The 25949-nt window shown below is 39.8% G+C and overlaps 1 protein-coding gene across 1 annotated transcript in view; it reads right to left on the bottom strand.

The window, feature by feature from the left end:
* Window positions 1-3582: 3582 nt before the first annotated feature.
* The window catches only part of LOC120518405, a 62578-nt gene continuing 40211 nt past the window's right edge, over window positions 3583-25949 (bottom strand). Inside the window, exons 7-8 of the mRNA XM_039741190.1 lie at window positions 10414-10650; window positions 3583-3615 (exon numbers count right to left, since the gene is read on the bottom strand). Coding sequence (XP_039597124.1) covers window positions 3583-3615; window positions 10414-10650 — 270 coding nt within the window. The remainder of the gene's footprint in view (window positions 3616-10413; window positions 10651-25949) is intronic.

Here is a 25949-nt window from a genome sequence, read left to right on the forward strand (position 1 = left end):
TGAATATGTTGCACAGATTGTATTTTAGTTCCCTTTTAAGGAGACCACTGCTGTGTATTTGCACTGAAGAACACTTCTGTTCATTTTTTTTTTTTTTGTCAATTTCGACTACCTGCTGTCATTTCTCAGGGAACTGGCTGGCAGGTAAGGATGGATCTCAGCCGAGATTCACTTTATCATGCATGCTGTGCTGGAAGCCTTTAACTGACCGGAGTGCTATGTCCAGTTTTTGTAGTGTGTGGGTGTATATACATTTAACATGAAATGTTGTTACCAAAAATAAAGGCAGTTTGTAGCAGTATCTGACTTTCCTAACATATCTGTAGAACTTTAATGCACTTACAGTATATTGCAATAAGGGCACTTAGCATGAATTAAGGCATTCTTGTTAAACATAAGCAATTACATTCTATTAACATACAAGTAAGCATGCTCAGACTAAATCGACTGATTTTCACTTAAAAAAAAGTATTTAATCAGTGATCAGTAAAATGGCCGAAAAAAAAAAAATATTTTCCTTTGGTAAGAAAATGTAATTGAAATAAAGATCTAGTGATACAAATGAAAAAAACAACAAAGTAATCCAGAAAAACTACTACACAGGTGAGTTAAAAAAATAAAATAAAGTAAAGCACAACATTGTTCTTGGTGGTGGACCAGCACTTCTTTTATTATTCACAAGATGAAATACCCAGTGTTGCCCGGAAGAAATAAATTGTTTTTTTTTTAAATTGTTTGAGAAAAATAATGAAAAAAAACACAACTCAAAAAATAAAATAAATTAACATACAATGAAGACTCACTAATGTCCTTGTCTTGCGGTCTTGTATGTATGTTATCACCCAGTTGACGCTCAGAACCAGCCAACTCTATTTCATTTCAAAAGTAACAGGGGTGTGGTGACACTCAGACATAAAGAATGCTAGCAGGCTCCGCCAGTTCACCCTCTGGTGGACTTTCTGAGTGTCAACTGGATGATAACATGCACACAAGACCGCGAGATCACCCCCCACCCTACCTAGAAGGGGGTGGGGGTTAGGGCTGATTTCACCCTACAGTATTTTTAGTTGGCCATTGAGAAACATGCGTACCAAGTTTCATGAAAATTGCTACAGCTGTTAGACAGACAGACACACGCGCACGCACACATATATATATATTGACTTTTACATTATACTAGCTGAAATACCCAGCATTGTCCGGGAGGAAAATAAAGGGGTTTTTTAGTTGTTTGAGAAAAACATAATAAAAAAAAAAACACAACTTTAAAAATAAAAATAAATTAACAAACAATAAACCTGTGTTCACTTCCAGGGTCCTCCCTGCGTGGAGTTTGCATGTTCTCCCCATGTTTGCGTGGGTTTTCTGAGGTGGGCTGGTGAACTGCCCCAGGGTTTGTTTCCTGCTTTGCACCCTGTGTTGGCTGGGATTGGCTCCAGCAGACCCCAGTGGCCCTGTAGTTAGGATATAGTGGGTTGGATAATGGATGGATGGATAAAGACTCACTAATGTGCTTGTCTTGCGGTCTTGTATGTATATTATCATCTAGTTTACGCTCGGAACCGGCCAACTTTATTTAATTTAAAAAGCAACAGGGGCGCGGTGCTGCTCAAAAATAAAGAATACTGGCAGTCACCTGCTATATACTAACTGTGTAAGCCTAGAATCCTAGAAAGTATTAAAATTGTCAGAACTACTCTGGGCATCTCTCTGCTATGAGGATTCGTGTTGCAGACATGCTCGTATCATTTGTGCATTAGCAGCTAAGCGACTGTCTTTCTTCTGAGGTTTCCTTTTGCCGGTGTGCTGTCCTCACATGCGTAACCTCGGAGCTGTAGCCCTTACTCCGACTCTACCTCTCACTTCCAGGCTGGACAGAGTCACACACTTCTACGCATAGATGTTTATAATATATTATATAGATATATATGGCTGTTCGAGTCACAAAGACAGTAAGTGTTCTAAAAATAGTTGGGATGCCAACCCTGCCAACTCTATTTCATTTCAAAAGCAACAGGGGCGCGTTTTTTTTCAAACATAAAGAATGCTGGCAGTCACCTCCAGTTCGCCCTCTTGTGGCCATTCTGAGTGCCAACTGGATGATAACATGCATACAAGTCTTTGTTTCTTAATTTATTTTTATTTTTAACTTTGTGTTTTTTTAATTATGTTTTTCTCAAACAATTAAAAAAACTTTATTTTCCTCCCAGGCAACGCTGGGTATTTCAACTAGTATAATATAAAAGTCAATGTATGTAATGTATATGTGTGTGTATGTATGTCCCAGCATCACTTCCAAACGGCTGGAGCGATTTTCAACTTGCACTTTGCTGCCTATATTTGCTGTTATCACCACAATGTTTTGGAGCTGCACCAGCATGTGAGGGTTCCTTCTGTAGAAAGTGGTTTGGTTGATAAAAGGTAGGCTGCAGTAGGTGAGTCACCTGGCTTTTCCTAATCTTTTTCTAGACCGTGTAACATCACTTTTATGGCTTTCTTTGATTTTGCAGTGTCTATGATGCAGAGAAGATGGGGGCTGAGTGAGAGAAACAGACAGCTTAGCTGATGTTACCAGGAAGAGCTCTGCTTGTAGTGCCTGCACACTGACAATCCCTGCATGCTAAAGTATAAGAAGTTATCTTTTTTGCTCTCCCTACAAAGTAACTGCTTCTCAGAGCACTTGTAATCCAGAGGTCGTGGGTTTGCAGCTAACCACTGGCAGTTACTATGGCATAAAATGTGCGACCTGAGATAGATCGCCTTAGGATTCCACAACAAAACAGATTTGCATTTCTGAATGGTCTTGGCATTGGTGTTAATTTATTTTACATAGCACACTTCCCATTGAACAGAATACTGTGAATATTTGCAATTACGTACACATTTACAATTATATTGTTGCTTATATTAAGTACAAAATATGCTATAAAAACACAACATATTGTAGACAAAACAGCAATTACTATGTCGAATTTGGCTGGAGCAGCTCAGCATGCTGTCTTAGCAGTCCAGGTAATTCAGCTTCAACTAACACAACCCTTTAGTTCTTGACATTACTGAATGCAGAAAGCGCCTGGAGTTCTTCTAAATTAATTAACAAGAGCAAGACAAGTTAAGGGGGTGACAAATGTTGTCATCATTAGCCTCCCTTTAATGGTTTTACTGATTTTAACACAGTATATTTTAGGTCAGGTTGGTGCGAGACTGCACACGTGCCAGAGTGTGTGGTAGGTTTTTCAAATTGATGATGATTACAGGTTGGCAGCATTAAAAATGTTGGCACATTAAATAGGTTATTAAAAAACAATGTTGCTTTATTTAAGCTTTTTAAAAGATAAGAACAATTTAAGTGAAGTAAGCTCAAAAATGTACTTGCCTGTCTCAATTCCAACACATCCTGTAACAAGAACTGGATCCTGGAGGATACCTTCTTTGCCTTGATGATATCATTCATTTCACCAAAGTATTGATCCATTTGAATCTGTTTCAAAGAAAATAATTTATACATCAGGACTGAGCTTCCCTTCTACACCCACCCAGTCCCTGCAACCTATGTTAATTAAAACAAACATCTTCAGGTTTCTATGTTACAATGATATAGTCACAAGACAGGACCTGGAAGAACAACACATTTAATTACTTAATTTTTTAATATCTTTAAATATTAATATGAATTTGTGAAATAATGTAACATATTCACAGTTATAAAGAAACAGGACACAGCAACAAAAAAGCGACACAACTATAAGAACAAAGAACAATGGAGAGAAAGCCCTAACATAGCTCATGATTTACATACATAACTCATGATGCCAATAAAATCCATACAATATTTTACAGCAAAATGGCATTCCCAAAATATTTAAAACATCCATCTGTCTTCACATTCAACCACTTTGTAACATAAAAATGCTATAAATGTAAAAGACCCATTTCTCCCTTAAACATTACTTCAACTTTGATTTTACTTTTCCTTATTGTGTATGACCAGAAAGGACCATTTTCCTGTAAATTGTCAAATCAATGCTAAAACATGCAGCTGGTAGTGTTTCAAGTGTTTTTTGTCCATTTTTGATTCTTTGACTTATGTTAATATTGTTATAATTGTTAATTACTTCCATTTTTCTGGGTTTCTTATTAGTTTTGTGTAGTCTATGTATTCTCTATTATGTTCGGTTTATTTGGTGGGTAGTTCCCCGTGGCAGTGGGACAAACCTGCCCATCTCCATCAAGGGAATACCCTCAAAACTATACAGGCTGAGGAAACAAGCAGTCCTTTCTGGTTTACTGAATGAGCTTACAGTGTTGGTGAGATTTCAATTATTGAGAGCTTGTTGTGGATTTTCTGCATTTGTTTTTACCATATACTCTTTGAATTTACATTTTTTGGGACTTGCTTGCTACTTTTTCAAGCAACTCCTTCTGACCCTTTTTGTTTTCTTTGTAGTTTTGATAATTACTGAGCATTTTTGTTGACAATAAATCATTTTTATTTGTACTTTACATTTGTCCTTGTTGTGACTAGCTTGGATTTGATAGCCCCCTTTTTTAGTAGTCCTAAGTAGCACCCCAACCTCATGATGACAACAATATATTACTCAACATAGTAGTGGGAAGGTGTGATGCAGTGGACTTTATTGCTGGGCCCATCACCCAATTTTATGATCAATGATGTTATTTAGACAATTAAACATTATCCACCCATCCATTATCCAACCCGTCATATCCCAACTACAGGGTCATAGGGGTCTGCTGGAGCCAAGCCCAGCCAACACAGGGCACAAGGCAGGAAACAATCCCCGGGCAGGGTGCCAGCCCACCTCAGGGCGCACACACACACACACACACACACACACGGGACAATTTTGGATCGCCAATGTACCTAACCTGCATGTCTTTGGACTGTGGGAGGAAACTGGAGCGCCTGGAGGAAACCCACACAGACACGGGGAGAACATGCAAACTCCATGCAGGGAGGACCCGGGAAGCAAACCCGGGTCTCCTAACTGTGAGGCAGCAGCGCTACCCACTGCGCCACCGTGCCGTCCAATTAAACATTATTCAAAGGTTATTTAAAAGTACAGCCAGTTGATATTTGTTAGAAATGGTAGTCTGGTCTAACAGGTTATGTTTAGACAATTTGTAGACAGCATAAAAATGTTTGAATAAGAGCCAATCAAATCCTTAAAAAAAACACCCCAGAGTGCAAAGGTGGACTTGCCCATATATGGCACTGGCAACAATGGATACTGTTCAGAAACGTGCTTCAGGTGTTTTGTATTTTTTTTAATAATGCTACTCATCCAGCCATTACCATACCTGTGTGGGCCAAAGCCTATCACTGTAGCACTGGGCACAAAAAAAAACCTGCAAACCACAGACATATCACAATCAAAAAATATTTACCCTCCTTGAGAGAAACCATATAACAGAAGAGCATCTAATTCAAGGTTAAGAACAACCATTTATTTAGCGTGTGCTTATACATTATTTGATGCTACTAAAAATTGCAGCTGATGCATAGAAACAGCATACGCATTTGTTACTGTGGCAGTAGGTCTGTTGAGTATCTTATTTTTTGAGAGGCAGGAGTGATATAGCAAGCTAAACAGAAAATACATACATGCCGATTTTGTTTTTTGTTTTTTTTTTTAAATGAGGTACTTACCAGTAGGTTAAAAAACAGATGACCAATAGAGTTGACATTTTGTATTCTTTCTCTAAGTACATTATAAAGAAAAAAAATTGGCTACTATAAATTGATTTTATGAACGTATAAACATTACCAGGTGCCAAGTCCTGCTATATAGTTATGGGGGACTAACTATGCAGTTATTAAGTGGACTTACCTTGCAAACAGCAACATTACAAGAGCAGGAGTTTTTAGAAGTAATCAGTGACTGTTTTTTAACACCGAATGTTTAAGTAAAAATGCAAAGAAGTACTGCTTAAATAGGCTGAAATCAAACAAATCACCAGGACCAGATTACATTCACCCTGAGTTGTTAAAGAAGTTAGCAAGTACAGATATAAACCCATGACACATATTTTGAGGAAGTCACTGCACACTAGAAAGTTCCAAAGGACTGACAAATGCCAATTATTATCCAAGTTAACTATACGCCAGTAAGCGTAACATGCCTCACAGGTATATCAATGGAAGGAATTATTAAAGACTGAGAAACACATTGCAGGACCAGGGGCCTCATGCATAAACGGTGTGTATGCACAGAAATGTTGCGTAAGAACGTTTCCACGTTCAAATCACGATGTATAAAACCTACACTTGGCGTAAAGCCAGGCACTTTTCTACGGTACCTTATACCCTGTCGTACGCAAGTTCTCTGCTCGGTTTTGCAGACTGGTGGCACCTAGCATTAAAGCAGTGCTACTGTTCCTGCGTGGTTACCCTTTATTTCTTAGAACCACATTTCTGACTCGGCTTTATAAATACACTGAAACTAACCGCATATTGTTTATTAGTGTAATGCGTCTGATTGTAGATTACCTGTAACAATATAATGGCCCAGGGACTAGCCATAGTATTCCAAATACCAAAACTGCGTTAGCGTTGTTACTCTCACTTCTCCTTCTTCTTTTTCTTCTTTCAGCTGCTCCCTTTAAGGGTTGCCACACCAGATCATCTATTTCCATATTACTCTCACTGCACCACTCAGAGTATTTATATCACTGTATCTGAGTGTGAATCACAGCAGCAGCTGATTGGAAAGAGAATTATCGGTATACAGCATCAAGCACACGCTACCTCAGCCACGGCAAAACGTTTCAAAGCCTTTCCTGTACGGACCTCGTGGTTCAGAAACAGTTTCATCCCAAGAACTATAAACACACTCAATCAATTGCTCCTTGTAGAACTGTTTGTACTTATAAGTACAATCACCTCACTGTAAACTTGCACTACAGTTATAATATTGCACAACCTGCGCCACTTTATAAAGCACGTATTTACATATGATGACGATATCATTTTTAAGATGAAATGCAGCAAAATATGTTGATTATATTATACAGATAAAACTTTAACTTCATTTAAATAATCTGTATTGTTAATAATTAAACATGTGAGGATACGTTGCCGCAGTGCTAGCAAGTTCACGTATTGTTCCTACCTTGCGCACTGTATATTTACTGAGGCTGGCACGACACTGGAAGGATAGATGAATAGAATAATTAAACACGTACTATGAAGATATTTCAATGTTCCTTAAAAGTTTTAAAGAATCGTCGTCATAAGCTTACAGGTGGCTTAACATCTATTACAGAGCCGATTGTGTGGCGATTGGGTATTTGGGGAAAGAAAAGACAGGAATTGGAGGTTAGTACGTTTGAAAGAGACAGAACTGCTACAATAAATTATTTCATCGAAGGTGGCGCAGTAGTATCTTGTGTGAGACATGAACAATCACTGCGCCATCATGTTTCCATGTTTAATAACATGCTTTCATTCCATCATCATGAAAATGATATCACATATACTGTACATCTCAGTATTTTAATTATTCAGAGAGCTGTAATATCATGAATGTAATGGATTCTGTCCTGTCGGAGAAAGAGAAAGAACGGAAGCACGTAGTGATTCACACACATAGAGCACACTGAAGATCAAATACAAAACAAAGCATTTAATGTGCTACTTCAGTTACGATGGGATTTGAGAAACTAGTAAATTAAATGATTTTAAGATGAAGTTTATGATGTTCTACCTTAATGACAAAATAAACTATGTGATTAAAGTGGAAATTTTGAAATGAAAGTTGACATTTCATGCTTTTTTCCCCCACTGTGTGCCTATTTTTTTTGTCTGTACCCTAATAAGCTCAGACGGTGGGCTACAACTTGCCTTTTCACGGCGACTTTGATTTGTGACTTTTTTATTTTGGCACTGTGTGACTTTGTGAACTTGAGCTTTTGAGTTTCTCCAACACACTATGTCACTCGATCAACTTCCTTTTGTTGTGTATAACACAGTTTAAATCAACAAATAGTAAGTTTTTCCTTTGCCTCCACTTGGTATTCGCTGAAATTCTTATATTTTCCCCCGTGCTTTTCCCATTGTCTTTTCACAGAACGCCGAGCTTAAGGGCTATTTATATTGATTTGCCTATTCAAAGAGGCATAAGTCTGGGAGGAGTTTGGGCAGGACAGCAGGCGCGTGCACAAGCATTACTTTTCACGCTGACCGGGATTTATGGAGCGGAAGAACGCAGAAGTTGGAGTACGCACAGATTCCTGCATGTGGATTTTTCTGTGCATAAGCACATTTCGACTTATGTGCTTACGTCATGTTATAGTGCGAATTCTACGCATGGTGTTATTCATGAGGCCCCAGGACTTTTAATGAACAATCAGCATGGGTTCAGATGAAGAAGGTCATGTTTTACTAACATTACATTAGATTACAACCATTGTGCAGCATATGATATTATTTATGTTTACTTTCGAAAACCTTTTGATTACAGACAATGAGGCTAGACATCAGACCAAAAGAAGTGGGATATCAGGGTGTTTGTCGATGGCTTCAGAATTGGCTCAGAAATAGGAATCGGAGGGTTATTGTGCGAGAAACCATATCAGAATTGGATGAAGTTAAGATGTGTATCCATCAGAGTCAATGCTGGAGCCACTGCTATTTTAAATATAATTATATGCCTACCAAATGATTTATAAACATAAGCTGACCGGTTAGGTGGATTGGCGATTGTAAATTGGCCCTAGTGTATGCTTGGTGTGTGGGTGTGTTTGTGTGTGTCCTGTGGTGGGTTGGCACCCTGCCCAGGACTGGTTCCTGCCTTGTGCCCTGTGTTGGCTGGGATTGGCTCCAGCAGACCCCTGTGACCCTGTGTTCGGATTCAGTGGGTTGGAAAATGGATGGATGGATGATATAGTCTTCTAATAAATTACATTTTCAACAAGAAATTGTTAATATTTCTAGAAAGGTATGTCAAGGTTAGAATTATATATGTATAATATATACCATTTTTAATATCTGGATTTATCTCCTTAGTTTGACAGTGGCTCCAGATGGCAGCCAGTGAATCTTAATTCCAAATTTAGTGCAATGGTACTGCTAAATTCTAAAGGGGAATTGATGACTCCTGTATGAAATTATTGATTTTCAAACTACATGCTGTTGCATCAATTCTCAATTTTAAACAGTCTGGGAAGTTCTTTTTTAGAGGTAAAAGGTGAGCACTACTAATGATATTGTAGCATTGACTTGAGATGGGACAAATCAGGGATAAAAATCAGTAGATGGATTATATGAAGACCAATAAGAAACATTGCCAGTGTTTGGAGCAATTACATTACATGCATTTTACAAATAATGTGATATCTTGACTGACATATTCCTACCCAGAAATATCTTGTTACAGGTTTTATGCTCTGAGGGATTCTTGGGTGACTGAAAGGAGGAGAACTGTAACTCCAAACAAGTCTATAATAGGTGTAATCCCTCAATACAGCCCATTAGTGCAGAATCATCAGAGAATTTCTACAAATGACATGACCTGGCGTTACATTTATGGTTCAAGGTGTACAGAGTTAATTAAAAAGTAGACAAGACTGTTCCTTGTGGTGCTCCAGTGTTGCTAACAACCATAACAGAGACACAGTCCATTATTCAGTACACCAAAGGCCCAACAACCTGAATATCTCCTAGTGTATATCTTAGCAAGGATGGCTGGATGGTATTAATGGCACTGGAGAAATCAAAAAACCACAGTCTTCACAATGTTCACAGCTTTGTCTAGGTGGGAATAACCCTTTGTATTTTCTTACCTAACTAAATAATGAAAACTGCAGTGCAAAATATTTTAACACTCTCCTAAATACAGTGAAAATGAAAAAGCTTTTGTTGTCAAACAAACTTGACTACCTAGTTTGCCAAATGTTACTGGAGCTTTCAATGGGACCAAGTTCAATGTTTTTTGTCTGGCAAACCTCCCAAAAGATGGCGTCTGATAATAGTTTTCTAACTGTCTCCAGTGTCTTCAAACTTATTAACCATTGCCCTTATAGTAAGTGAAATCATAACATGTGCAGATTAATAGACTTTTGTTGCGTATCATTACTATATTCTTGGGTCTTTCCCATTGTGAAAAATCACTAAGGAAATTTGGCCTGTGTGCCACCGCATATTTATATCCCAGTGAGACAGGAAATCACGACTAAACACCTAAGAGTTCCTACCCACTCAGATGAATTTAAAAACATAAAATATGGTTGGATCATGCACTGATTGGTTGCAATATTGTGTTCAAGAACACTTGAGCAGTATACTCAGATTTTTTGAAGAAAGAAAGAAGAATTTGCTGCTGAAGGAGGTTCTGAGGTGTATGCACCTCTACAGCTAGCTTAAGCATTTTAGAAATTACACCACATGCCTCTCACCTTGGATTCAGAGAGGTCAAGCTGCTTCCCCACAGTGGTCAAAAGCAAGCAGAGGCGCTCCAGAGATTCCTCGCTGTAATTGCTAAGAAGCCATGCAATACACTGATGAACACGGCTTCCTGTAATGACCTTCCATTTAAAAAGCTGACCAATGAAGACAATATTGCCAAGTGATTTCAGGCGGGTGATCTTCTTAATCTCTTCCAATTGCATACAGAGACATTGCTTCTGAATTTCCTTTAATGATAAAGAAAATACATGAATTAGGAAAACCAACTGCAAAAATGAAGAAATGAATCAATAAACTAATTTTCTTACGATACATTCTGGATCTTTTATCATTCTTTCTCTAGCTATGCCAATGTCATTTTTGCAATACAGAGAAATATACCTTCTCTAGAAGAGACTTCACAAGTTAGCTGCCCAGCTTAAGCATAACTTCCTTCAACTTATCATCTACTTTATAATAAAATGTTGTGTGTGTCTCCAATCCCTCAGAGCTAGTTTGGCATTGGTGGCGCGATTGAAAGAGGAAGTGCGTGACACATGAGGAGGAGTAAAGGCGTAGGTGCCATGCTGAGATTCCCCTTCAAAAATGGGAAGTATAAAAGTAGATAGAAGGTGAGCAAGACGCCTCAAAATGACAGAGTCTGAAAAGCTAGCTTTACGGGAATACACTCGACAGGAAGCGTCGCACAAGAGAGGTTCAGACACACAAGGAAACAGAGAAAAGGTGCTGAAGGTACACATAGAGCAAGAGAAAAATGTTTAAATGTATTTTACTTCCCGTTGTGGCTAATGCTATATTACCTAACATTCCGCCATCCTAGTTAATCACTTATGTACACTATCATGATGTTCCTGTAATAATTTATTTACTTACACTTACTGTTTATGTCTGCCCTTATATTGTAAAGAGACACAAAAGTGAATCAGCTCAAACACTTAAAAAAATTACCATACATTTCATTAAATTTAATTTTCAGACACTTATAATCCATATCGGGCTGCTTTCATTTGTTCTATTCATGTTCCACAATATTGTAAACTTTGCTTTTGTCACTTCATCAAATAATTTGTGAAACAAAGCAGCTTAGTTCTTCTTGGTCATTTACATTTTTCCTCTGTAATGTTTTAGATGATGTTCTAAATGATTTAGATGATTGACTGTAACTAGAGCTCAGAATTCTGTGTAAACTTGGTTATCACCGAGTGAGAGTTGGGGTTATATGCAATGATCCATTAACTCTTGGAACAGTAACCTGAAGGAAATCTGGTGCATGAAATAACATCATGTTGCAAATCAATCATCATTACTACTATGTGTTTTGCCACACTAAGGTAACCAACTCATTTTAAAATAACAGTCTCAATCCATGTCACCTCTTAATCTTCTTTTCCTTAAACTGAAAAGGTTCAGCTCCTTTAATCTTTCCTCATAATTCAACCCCTGTAGCCCTGGAATCAGCCTAGTCGCTCTTCTCTGGACCTTTTCTAGTGCTGATATGTCCTTTTTGTAGCCTGGAGACCAAAACTGCATGCAGTACTCCAGATGAGGCCTCACCAGTGCGTTATAAAGCTTTAGCAGAACCTCCTTGGACTTGTTATCTACATGTCAGGGCTCTATATAACCTTGACATTCTGTTAGCCTTTATAGCAGTTGATAGTGTCAAGTCCACTACAACTTCAAAATCCTTCTCATAAGGTGTACTTTCGATTTTCAGACCTCCCATTATGTATTCAAACCAAACATTACTACCTAAATGTAATACTTTACCAATTTACTTACATTACATTTCACTAGATAGAAATCTGTGCCAGTGCTGTACAAGTCCCTCTGTAATGATTCAACAGACTGGAGATTATCTACCCTTCCCACTTAGTTTCATATCATCTGTAAATGTTACCATCTTATTAATTACATTCTTGTCCAGATCATTTGTGTATATTAAAGAGCAGTGAACACAGCACTGACTTCTGAGGAACAACACTCTTAACATCATCCAATTCTAACAAAAGACCCCCTCATTATAACACTTTGCTTCTTGTGTTGGAGCCAATTTAGTACCCATCCACACACCATCCCCTGAATTCCTACTTCTTTTAATTTGATCACTAACATTTCATGTGATATCTTATCAAAAGTCATCTGAATTAAATATAATATACACCTAATGTATACTTGTGTTACTTCCCCATAGCTTTCCAGCATATTAGTGAAACATAACCTTTCTCACCTGGGCCAACATTGAGTATTAGGTAAAATTTCACTGCTTGCCATGTGCTACTCTTATCGTTTCCTTAATTCCATTCATTAATCTACCTGTGATGCACATTAGGCTTACTGAACTATAGTTACTTACATCAGGCTCATCACCCTATTTATCTATCCATCCACTCACCCTTTGCCACTTATTCCAGTTTGGGTTGCAGGGCCAGCAGACTAAGCAAAGATTCCCAGATGTCCCTTTTCCCCATCAACAAGGGGATACCAAGGCACTCCCAGGGCAGAGGAGAGATATTCTCCACAACGGTGTCCTTGGGCTGCCTTAAGGTATCCTACTGATGGCCCAAACCACCTCAACTGGCTCCTTTTGATATGGAGGAACAACAGGACTCTACTTTGAGCTCCTTCCGAATGTTTGCGCTCCTCCAGGGCACCTTGAGAAGCAAACTCATTTCTGCTACTTGTATCCTCAATCTAGTTCTTTCAGTCACTATCTACCACTTGCAAGCTGGGCCGGTTCTAGACTGGCATATTTAAGGGGGCAGACAGAAATGTGAAGGGGGCACATGGTGGCAATGGAGGCTGGAAAGGGGTAGGGTGCTCTGGATTACTGTTTTTGTCATGTCATTGGATTGCACTTCATCAGGCCTCTACCCTAAGACCTGTCCAACTTGGGTGTCCCACCTGAAGGCTAAGCTTCTGCTGGTGTAGCTCTTAGGGTCACTGAGGCACGCAAACCCCCTGACCACGATAAGGTGGTAATCCCTCAGGAGGAAAACATAAAAATAAAACAACAAAAATATCAAATATATTAGAACCCAACAATAACACTTCTCAGTATTGCCAATATTAACAAAACTAAAAAGGGTAGGCCAAGTTATTAAAAAAAAAAATCAATTCACCAAGTCTTGAAAAATAGAATAAAAAAATAAAATAAAATAAAGAATAAAAAAAAATATCCATCCAGATCTTTACAACCAACAACATAAAAATTATCTTTATTGGATGGCCTAATTCTCAAATAAATTTGCAAAATAAGTAAGAATAAAATAAGACCTCTCAATATAGCCAATATTTACAAAACTAAAAAGGGTTGACATAGTAATTAAAAAAACAATTCACCATGTCTTTCCCTACAATTCTCAAACTAATTTGTAGAACACAAGATTTAGAACAGAACATTTTAACTTTTTTCTTCTTTTTTTGTCTTTTTGTCTTGTCTGTTTGTCTTGTTTGTTTTGTAAGCCACTAAACTCTCTGTTTGTAACTGAACAGCTCCGCTCTCCTTTCTCCTCAATCCACTCTACAACAACAGTCTCCTGTTTCCCTTTGCAAACACTCTTACAAATTCATCCATATCCAAGTTATTTGTTATGGACTTCTCATGGGCCAAGATCACCAAACTCCTCTTTCTTTTGTGTAACATGGTGCGACGATAGGGGTTAGGACCCGTGACAAAGTGGAGAAGGAACTCTCACATGATGCTGAAGACACACCAATTACCAGGGCTGTTACATACAATTTATGCAACTCAGGAAAGGCTTCCTTGTACTCCTGCAGGAGTTTACACACAGTGGACAGGTCTGTTTCCTTTGAAAATTTTTGAGCAGCATCTGTTTTGCAACAAGAACCTCATTTTCAAGACTTACAACATCTGCTACAGTGCCAGCCATCACAGCCAGAGGGTGCAACAGGATGGGATCTAGAAATGCACTAGATTTGGGTGCAAGACTAGATATGGCTCTCATCAGGTCAATATTCTTGTGTGAAAATCTAGTTTCCATTTCTGAAATGGCCCTGTCAAGGATTTTGAGCAGGGATCTTTTCAGAGACTGATGGGGGAAATGGTAGGGTCACCAGAGTCTGTATGGCCCAAGGTTGAGAGCACAACACTTTGACCCAGGTGTTTGCTCATTGTTCTCCTTCTCTTTGTTGGATGTGACTCATCCTCAGCAGGAGATGACACTCCCCAACAGTCATCCTCATGGATGTTTTTTAAAGAGTCCAGTGCTGCACTAACAGCCTCAGAAGCACTGCGCAGATCAACTGACTGAGACTGTAGAATAGCATTTGCTGGTTTCAAGACACCAAGCACCCAACACTGGGAACTTTCCAATCTCAAAGAAGTGATGCCTCTTAATTTGGCATAGCAGGCCTGATTCCTCGGTGCACAGGTCAACTGCAGCATCATCATCCTCTGTCATCTCAGATAGGATACTAAGGATTTGTTCTTGATTGTCCACAGTGCACCTTGTCACCTCACCTCATAGTGACTTGTCCATCTGATCTCAAGCAGCCTTTTTAGACAAGGTGCATCATGTTTATTGAGCACATAGTGGTGGTGAAAAAGTTGTAGAGTGAACTAGATAGGCTAAAAATCTTTTGCACACGGCTCACTCTGCATGGCATGCACAACCACTAAGTGCAGTTGGTGGTTGTAGCAGTGGATGTATGGGACATATCTGTCAAGCCTCTTTTGGAGCAGAGCTTGTACACCACCTCTAACCCCACTCATCACAGAAGCCCCATCATAACACTGGCTAAGTATACTGTCAGCACTGTAGCCAGCATCAGAAAGGTGTAACAGGATCTCAGAGGTGATGTACTCTGCATCAAGTTGTTACAAGTCAAGCAACCCAATAAGATGCTCCTCTGGCATGGAATTTCTGACAAACCGTATTATCACAGACAAATTTTCCACATTGCACCTATCCCTGGTCCCATCACTTTTGAGGCAAAACCCTGCAGAATCAGCACTTTCATATTTTTCCTGACCTCTCCAAGCACCATGTCAGCCAGTGTTTGGATAATTTCATTTTGGATATCCTTAGATGTGTATTTTGCATTTTTTGGGATACCCTTAGCAATGCTTGCTAGCTTCTCATCCTTCTCTAAGGTATATTCCATCAGTTTTAGAAAAATACCTGAAGCAATGTCATCATCATTACCCGCTGCATCATGTCTCAAGGTTTTTGCAATCCCATGGACCCCCAACTCATTTAAACAGAGAAACCTTATAGCACTACCAATACTCTTGACATAGTAATGTTTTTTTTCAAGTTGTGTTTTACCAACCAACATTGAATCCACAGTCCCCCTCTGGCCTCTCTGCTTTTATGCTCAGTCCAGATGGTTGAAGCATGCACATGGTTGTGGCTGGACACATGCCTCTGTAGCCCCTTGTCTCGATCAAGTGCTGCTTTCCAGTTGTTAAAACCAGTTAAGGTAAAAACTACATCCCTCTCATTAACAGTGCTGCCATATTTCCGACAGGGGAACAGAAGCATGCGTCCCACACAACAGAGTACTCCAGCCATGGTTGTGTGCGGTACCAGGCAGGATTGAATGATCTTAATGTTGTACCACCTAATACATGTTTGGGGTAACTAGCCAGTATTGGCTGGGATGGTGTATTGCCATTTAAGTCACTGGGTAGCTGAGCGGGTTGCTTTGGGGCAGCAATTGTTGGCAGAGGTACAGGAGAAGCAGTGCCTGTTGATGCCACAGGAGTAGACATGCTAGCTGCTGTCTCTGATGTACCAGTAGCAGCATCATTGCTACTGCTATTGGTACAGCAGGAGCAGCGCCACACTTTTTAAAAGCTTGGGAAAAGGATGCATTTCACAGCATTAGCTTTCCCTTAGTGAGCTGCTGGAAGCTGGGGTGGAAAGTGAATAAATAAGCTTTACTAAAATCTCTGATTACATCAGTATATGAAACGAGAAAACTGTTGAGTGCAGAGTTGAAAGCTGGGGCAGGGCTTTGTGTTGGGGCCTGACAGACACAGGTCCTCCAGTCGGCTCTGTGCAGCAGACAGGCTCACAGTGGTGCTTGTGGGATCGAGAAAGAAACACTTCTCTACCAGACTGAAACTGTGAGAAGAACAATGGACTAGTCCCCCATTGACTGTACAAATATAGATGTATTTTTTAGTTGTTGTTAATTATTTCACGAGTCGCTATGATTTTGACGACAGAGATTTGCTGCTTCCTCAAAGCCTCTTGCAGTTGACGAGCTCATTTGCTCTGCCCTGCCTACTGAGAAACCTGACACCGGGTCATTTACTAATAATTTTACATATACTAACAGTGATTGGATGTTTAGCTGGGGGGAAGTGAGTGGGGATCTCTACGGAGTACTGTGTGAGCTGCGCACAAACAAAGCACAAAGGGAAAGAGCGAACAAGAGGTGAAACCTATCATCTCATTTGTGCCTTTTCCAGTGGATTTTTCAGCTACTGTAGTAAATCTTGTCCATATTCAGTTTATGGGTAATCTATTATTTTCTTTCTCAACTTCTAAAAGTTTGATTTAAGGGGGCAGGACATTTGTTTAAGGGGGTATTGCCCCCTCTTGCCCCAGCGTAGAGCCGGCCCCGCTTGCAAGCAAAAGATGAGGGTTGCAATGTAGATCGACCGGTAAATCAGGAGTTTTGACTCCGCTCTCTCTTACAATGACTATCCAATACATTGTCCAAATGACTGCAGATACTTCTGTGTTCTGTCAGTCAGTCTTGTACTCACTTCTATCCTCACTCAAAAACATCCCAAGATATTTAATTAAACTCCTCCACTTGAGGCAGCACCTCATCCCCAACCTGAAGAGAGTACTACACCCTTTTCTGACTGAGAACATAATCTTGGACATGGAGATGCTTATCCTCAACCTGGTTTCTTCACACTTGGCTGAAAATATTTAGCTATGACACAAATTCGGTCCATAATAATCACAAATAGACTGGTCAAACATTCTAACATAAAATTACTGAGAGGGTAAAAAGCTGGTTCAGTTTTCCATGACTGGGATGAAATCCACATTGTTCCTCTTCAATCTGGCATAGGCCTTCCCAGGGAGGATTAGAATTGTGATCCCCATAGACCTGGGACACACCCACCTGTCCTCTTTCTTACACATGGGGATTAACACCCAAGTTTAATAATCCAGAGGCACTGTCCCCAACCTCCACACAATAATGAAGAGGTGCGTGAGCCTTGTACAGCCCAAAAACATCCACAGCCTTTAAGAACTAAGGGTAAATATCATCTACACCCAGAGCTTTGCCCCAAGGAGGTTTACAACTTCAGCCCCATAGATGGTTTAGTCCTCCTCCAAATCCCCCGACTCTGCTTCTTCAAGGCAAGGTGTGTGAAGGGGATTTAGGATGTGTTCTTTCAACCGTCTGACCATATCCCCATGTGAGGTCAGAAGCACTCCATCCCTGCAATTAAAGACATAGGTGAAAAACTGCTTCTCCCTCCTGAGCCACTTGAAACCTTGAAAGAATCGCTAACTAACCAAGCTCGAAGGCCTCTTCAGTCTGATGGTTCCCTTTACTGCTGGTGTCCACCACCAGGTTAGGGGATTACCGCAGCTCTGTGCAGCTGTCTCAGCAATGGAGTCATGAAACATGGCCCATTCAAATTCAACGTTTCCAGCTTCTCTTGAAACGCAAGAGAAATTTGTCCAAAATGGCAAGATGGAGATTCCCCAAATGAGTAGCAACTACCAAACAATCCCAGCACAACCTCATTATATATTTGAGTACATCTTTAATGTCTAGCATCTTCCAACACCATCTGATGCAACTCACAGCAAGGTAGTGATAAGTTGACAGCCCAGCCCCTCTCTTCACCAGAGTATCAAAGATATATGGTTGTAGATCTAATGACATGACTATGAAATCTTTACTAATAAAAGGCAAAGCCCTCACTCACTCACTCACTCATCCCTAATTCTCCAGCTTCCCGTGTAGGTAGAAGGCTGAAATTTGGCAGGCTTTTTCCTTACAGCTTACTTACAAAAGTTGGGCAGGTTTCATTTCGGAATTCTACACGTAATAGTCATAACTGGAACCTATTTTTCTCCATATACTGTAATGGATTTTAGCTCGATGGCCGTGGGGGGCGGAGCTGTGTGTCACATCATCACGCCTCCCACGTAATCACGTGAACTGACTGTGACCGCAGTACCTAGAAAAGAAGGAAGAGGTCCCAAAGAGTGCTGAAGAAAAACGGTGAATACTTTATTCGCGAGATACAAGTTTAATGAGAAGACACGAGGTATAAACGAGACTTTGGATCACTTTGTAACGGAGTTAAAATTGCTGTAGCGAGAAACTTTTAAGTGCCGGGTCTTAGCTAACATTAAATAAAGCTGTGGACATCGCAACATCACACAAGAGAGCAGCTCACGTGAACTGACTGAACGCAGTACGAGTGATCACTTCCATGCATCAAACCTGTTCAAAAAACGCATTACACAATTGACAAGGTAGGAAAAGAATATGCTCCGAGTTGAGCTCCACAGCTAATGCGGTCTTGCGGAAGCAACTTCGTCAAATACTCACAGAAAAATCCACAAGTTAATACACACGCTGTCTCTAGAGTTTCTCCACACTCAATGTATTCCTCGCATCCTCTTTATACCCTCTGATCTCCCATTTCAATTCAGATGCCTCCAATTTCCAGTAAAGCTCTGCTGCGCAATGACAAGTAATAAGTCTCAGGGAAAGACCCTACAAAAGGTTGCCATTGATTTCAGGCAAGGTTGCTTTTCTCCTGGACAACTATACGTTGCATTCTCAAGAGTGAGTTCACACAGCTTCGTCATATTACAACCAGAGTGCTGAACTGACAACGTGATATGTAAAGAGAACTATAATAATCGTAATAAATGAACAATAAAACAGTGTAGAACCCGTGGATTAAATAAAAAAACAGCTTCCTTGGCAAAGCAAGGAAAAAGGATGGCCATATATGTTGTTCGTTTATAAAACAGCGGAGAAGCTGTGTAAAGGCTGCTTCACAAAAAACCAGCGGAGCGCCTTATATGAGCAGGCAGTAAGGTCCGGAAGGTGGCAGTAAAACCTTCCGGGTCAGGAGGACACAACTGCCCTGGAGCAGGAGAGGACCACGGGAGAGGAGGAGTGACTTTCCGTGGCCACAGCCAGGTGGCGCCTTAAGCCTCCTAGAACCCGGGAGAACGTTACTTCCACCACACTTGACAAGATGGAGGAGGAACCTGCCAGGGATGTCCGGAGTGCTTCCGGGGCAAAGGGCAGCACTTCCGCCACACCAGGAAGTGCTGCCGGAAGATCGTCATCAGCCACCTGGAGCACGTCTGGGCGGGAATAAAAGGCGCCGCCTCCCAGTAATCTGGGAGCTAGAGTCGGGAGTGGGAGCAGGACGAAGCTCCCAGGAGGAGACTGGCGGCGAAGGACTGAGTTATTGAAGAGTTCATTGTGGGTGATTATTGCTTTGTGTCGTGTTTGGGACTGTGTTTATCAATGTTTAATAAACGTGCGACTTTTATAAAGATGTGGTCTCTGACTGGTGGTGTCCGGGCAAGTCTCACAGTACCTGAACAGTAAAGAAAATCTCGAATAGCTACACAATAACTATAACAATCGTAATAAACAAACAATAAAACAGTACAGAACCGCGAAACAAGGAGAAACGACGGCCTTATATGGCGTTCATTTATAAAGCAGCAGAGAAGCTGTGTGAAGGCAGCTACACAAAAAAACAGCAGAGCACCACACTCTGAATGTATTCCTCGCATCACCGTTATACCCTCTGATCTCCCATTTCAATTCAAATGCCTCAAATTTCCAGTAAGGCTCTGCTTCGCGATGACAATTAATAAACCTCAGGGACAGACCCTACAAAAGGTTGCCATTGATTTGAGGTAACATTGCTTTTCTCCTGGACAAAACAATACGTTGCATTCTCAAAAGTAAACTCAGTGCACACCTTGGTCATATTACAACCGGAGTGCTAAACTGACAACGTGGTATACAAAGAGATCCTTTAACAGATAGTTATTGGTATATTTTCCCTCAGTTTAAAAAGGTTTTCTTTTCTTCTTAATAAAAATTTAAAAGCAGTTCTTTTGTCGCTGCGACACGCGGGGATTTTGAGATAGAGATAGATCTCTCTCTCTCTCTCTCTCTCTCTCTCTCTCTCTCTCTCTCTCTCTCTCTCTCTCTCTCTCTCTCTCTCTCTCTCTCTCTCTCTCTCTCTCTCTCTCTCTCTCTCTCTCTCTCTCTCTCTCTCTCTCTCTCTCTCTCTCTCTCTCTCTCTCTCTCTCTCTCTCTCTCTCTCTCTATCTATATATATATATATATATATATATATATATATATATATATATATATATATATATATATATATATATATATATATATATATATATATATATATATATATATATATATAGCTATATATATATAGTAACAAAAGCAGATGGACACGGAGGCACCTATAAAAAACACAAAGACTTTATTTTTCTTCGGCTGTGGGACACGTCTTCTCCGTTCCACACAGCCCAAACACAGTCCCCAAAACACAAGCACAAAACAGTTCTCTTCCTTTCTTTACCACCACTCCTCCTTAAGCTTTGTCTCCTTCCTCCCAACTCTGGCTTCTCGAGTGGTGGTAGCTGGGCCCTTTTATAGCAAACACGGAAGCGTTCCAGGTGATTAACCACCTGGGGCCTCATGTATAACGGCGTGCGTAGAAATCGCACTATAACATGGCGTAAGCACAAAAGCCGAAATGTGCTTACACACAGAAAAATCCAGATGCAGGAATCTGTGCGTACTCCAACTTCCACATTCTTCCGCTACATAAATCCCGATCAGCGTGAAAACTAACGCTTGTGCACGCACATTATGTAACGCCCCAAATCCTCCCAGAATTACGCCTGTTTGAATATGCAAATCAATATAAATCGCCCTTAAGCGCAGCCTTCTGTGAAAAGACAATGGGAAAAGCACGGGGAAAATATAAGAATTTCAGCGAATACCAAGTGGAGGCAAAGGAAAAACATACTATTTGTTCAAATAAACCGTAGTATAATCAACAAAATGAAGTTGATCGAGTGACATAGCATGTTGGAGAAACTTGAAAGCTCACATTCACAAAATCGCACAGTACCAGAAATAAAAAAGAAGTCACATATCAAAGTTACCGTGAAAAGGCGAGTTGTAAGCCCACTGTCTGACTGTCATATGAAAGCTTATTAGGGTACAGAGAAAAAAGCCACACGGTGGGGAAAAAGCACGAAATGTCCACTTCAATCTCGACATTTCCACTTTAATCACGTAGTTTATTTGTCATTTAGTAGAACATTATAAACTTCATCTTAAAATTGTTTAATTAACCAGTTTCTCAAATCACATCGTAATTAAAGTAGCACGTTAAATGCTTTGTTTTGTATTTGATCTTCTACTCGTATGTGCTCTATGTGTGTGAATCACTACTTGCTTCTTAAACCGGCTCTCTTCCTCCAACTGGACACAGAGTCCATTACATTCGTGATATTACAGCTCTCTGAATAACTAAAATACTGAGATGTATACGTGATATCATTTTCATGATGATAGCAGTTAAAGCACGTTATTAAACATGTGTTTCACTTCGATGAAATAATTTATTGCAGCAGTACTCAGGGGCGGCTCTAGGCTTGTGGTGGCACTGGGCAGAGGAAGAATCGGTGGCTCCTTCGTCGGCCAATGTCAGTAAGGTAGCTTATCACAGTGGATGGCCACGTCCTTCAGTAAAAACAATATTTGGAATAACTTTTCTTCAAGATCGCATTGAATTTTGATTCCGTGTTTGGACTTACATCATGACAAGTAACACAACATGTAACTGCCCATGAGTGAATATCATGAGTAAATATCATTTCTTTCTTTCTAATAAATAAACTGACTTTTTTAAAATGTTTGTCCCTGTGATTTGTTAAATGTCATAGCAAAAGCTATTCTCACAGAAAAATGTAAATGTTTTAATACGAATGGCTTATCAAGATCTCCCTTTGTGTCTAATGTTTTTGGCGGAATATGTACTACATTACCTTTCTTGTCGCCTGTTAAAATCTTTCATAATCTCTAACCTGCACTGCATGTGTATCGCGCCAATGTTTTTGAACATCTTTATGAAGTTCTACTTTATGTTTTACTCTTTGTCTTTTATTTCTGATCCTGATTGGACCTGTGAAGTTTTCAGTTCCACTTAGTCCGGGCTGAGTATTACTTTCCTTATTTTCAGAATTTGCACATAGATTATTATTGTTCTTTTTTTCTCTCCAGTGCTTTTGGGTCTCTTTTTGATGTGCAGCTCTTTCTTATTCGCTTAGTCATTGATGTGTCATCTAGAACATATAAAATTATTGTCCTGATAAAATTTATAAGAGCTGAGAGCACAGGAAGTGTGTCTGACAAAAGCATTCACATGACTGACAGGTTAGATGACAGTGGTCTTGTTTGAAAATGGTTGTAAGTAGGATGTGACTTGAAAGAATCTCATTTTAAAAGTCTCTTACGCGGGACTTCATTCCAGAAAGTCTCTTTAAAAAGTCACGTCTCGACCCAAGATTGTTTTTATTATAATAGAGAGATATACTAGGGGGCTTCGCTTGCCATCCCCCCTGCCTATGCTATGCGCCAGCCACTTTGCGTCTCTGCCACTCACGTATGTGGATTTCACTTTCACCAGACAACAAATCTTTTAATTCTCGCAGATACGCCTCTTCATTTGGAAGAAACACTACTTTTCCCTGATGGCAACACGAATTAGACGATCTACAAGTCTCCGACTTCAAGTTTAAATCCAAACAATATATTCGATCTCTTTTCGCTGTTCCATTATTTCACTGAGTAATAATTTCCGTTTGTTTACGCTAATGCGATATTGACTATCATTTTTCTGAGACTTTCAAATTTTCGTACTTCCGTTACCTCTAACCTGCTCTGCATGTGTATCACACTAATGTTTTTGAATTCTTTATAATGTTCTACTTTGTCATCTACTCTTTGACTTTTATTTCCAGCCCTGGCCGTCGTTAAATCTCTTGGCACAAAGTCTCGTCTCGTGGGACTTGAAAGTATCTCTCTGAAATAGTCTCATCTCGTCCCAGGATTTTTTTTATATAAGAGAGAGATGAATATATAAACTCCTTCAAACCCACTTTTCAAATTTGTTTACTCGTAACTATATTTTAGTTGTAATTCTAATAGACTACACATGAATAGATTTATTAAATTCTTCATTGATTTGCAATCATTATTCATCCCTACTGTTATTTCTTTTCAAGTTTTCCTCTGCACTACTACAACCTGATCCTGGTGCCGTACAGCTGCCTACGATGTCCAAATGAAACCAAATTCTCCAACTGTCAACAAGACCGACTGCTTTGATGGCCTTCCCATCTAACTCATCTTAGAGACCTAAAAATTTATTATATACAAAGCATTTCTACTAATTCTGCATTTTATGCAAGTATGTATTGATTTATTTTTGTTATTTATTCATTACTAGCAAAATACCCGCTTCGCAGCGGCGAAGTACTGCATTAAAATTTTTATTAAGAAGAAAATTAAACCTTTTTAAACTGAGGGAAAATATGCAAATAATTATTTGTTAAGGATCTCTTTGTATACCATATTGTGAGTTCGGCCCTCCAGTTGTAATATGACCAAGCTGTGCGCTGAGCTTACTCTTAAGCATGCAACGTACAGTTGGCCATGTGAACAGTAATCTTGTTTCAAATCTCACAGCTTGGATTGCTGCTGTCATAATCGGTTTGAGTTTCATGGTTTGTTTCAATTATGACAGTATTTGCAGGATTTGTTGTGTTGAATTGACATTTGGCATCTGTCAAGCGTTGTAAGCACACAACCAGTTTCATCGATAAAATCACATCCAGCTTTTGAGAGTTTAAACATTCATAAACATGAAAGTGTCCACTACTGAAATCGTCACCTGTGAATCTAAGATGTTTAAGAGGCATTGGCGATTGTTGAAAGGCATAAAATATTTGGCCATTTCGGTACACTTGAAAGCGACAACTGAACAATTCAGCGGCAGCCATCAACTCACATGCAGAACCATAGGTGAAGGGCTTAAGCATTTAACTCTTATAGTACTCCTGTGTAGTATAATTATCTCCTGTACCGTCATCGGTCCACACCTTGAACCTGTCCCAGTCATTCAATACATAAGACACAATGTTCCTCTGGATATCAAGAGTGAGCCTGATATGGCTGTGCAATATGTAACAAAGAGAATGAAAAAGGTAGGTGCCATCTCCGGGCATGGAAACCACTCGGTAAGTGACAGTTCTTTGATCGATGGTGATCACCTCGATAGACATGTTAATGGGGGTACGGTTGGAATGATAAAGGAAATGGGTATCTGAACAATGTAGAGTAAGTCTAAAATACCTACACAATAACTATAATCGTAATAAATGAACAATAAAACAGCGGAGAAGCCGTGGATTAAATAAAAGGCTGTAGTTATCAGCATGGAGACGTGAATCCCGTGGCGAAGCAAGGAAGGGAATGTAGAGACTGGAGCGACAGACGGCCTTATATAGGAAGGCAGCCAACAACGTGGGAGGCGTTGGGATGGGTACCCAACGCCGCCTCACACAGTGACCAAGCTGCAGACTATGGACGTATATATGTACATAAGTAGGATTTAGTTAGCGTTGGGAACCCGCGTACCAAATTTCTTGAAGATGGGCCCTTAAGTAACAAAGACTGTTGAAAAGTTCAATATGGCGGCCGACAGTGGCATCATACCACCGAAATAAGTACCAAATTTCAGCCTTCTACCTACACGGGAAGTTGGAGAATTAGTGACGTTTGGAAAGTTCAATATGGCGGCTGACAGTGGCGTCATACCACCGAAATAAGTATGTACATCGGTTTTGGTTAGCGCAGGGAAGCCACCTACCAAATTTCGTGAAGATGGGGCCATAAATAAGAAAGTTCAACGTGGCGGAAGTTGTCGACCGTTATCGACCGTTACGTGTAGAATTTCTAAATGAAACCTGCTTACCTTTTGTAAGTAAGCTGTAAGGAATAAGCCTGCCAAATTTCAGCCTTCTAACTACACGGGAAGTTGGAGAATTAGTGATGAGTCAGTCAGTCAGTCAGTCAGTGAGGGCTTTACCTTTTATTAGTATAGATAGATTATTCTTAGCTTTCCTGCAACAACTACTTTGATATTTTGTAAAGCACTTTGAGCTATATTGAGTGCATGAAAATGTGCTAATGAGAAAAAAATGTTGTGGGCTTTATTTGTATTATAATCATTCAGCACCAACATGAAAGTGCCAGTGCTCTCCTACTAAATTTGTTCTGTCACTGACCTTCCAATTGCAATGCGTACACTTTTCAACGTGATATTGTTTTTTTTTTTTTTTTTTAAAGTACATTCATGTTACTTACACTTTCTGGTGCCATCTTCTAAAGGCCTGCGTCTTTTAACGTGGAGCTGCAGAACTACAAACCTCAATAG

This window comes from Polypterus senegalus, chromosome 18 (genome assembly GCF_016835505.1).
Source record: "Polypterus senegalus isolate Bchr_013 chromosome 18, ASM1683550v1, whole genome shotgun sequence".
Classification (NCBI taxonomy): domain Eukaryota; kingdom Metazoa; phylum Chordata; class Cladistia; order Polypteriformes; family Polypteridae; genus Polypterus; species Polypterus senegalus.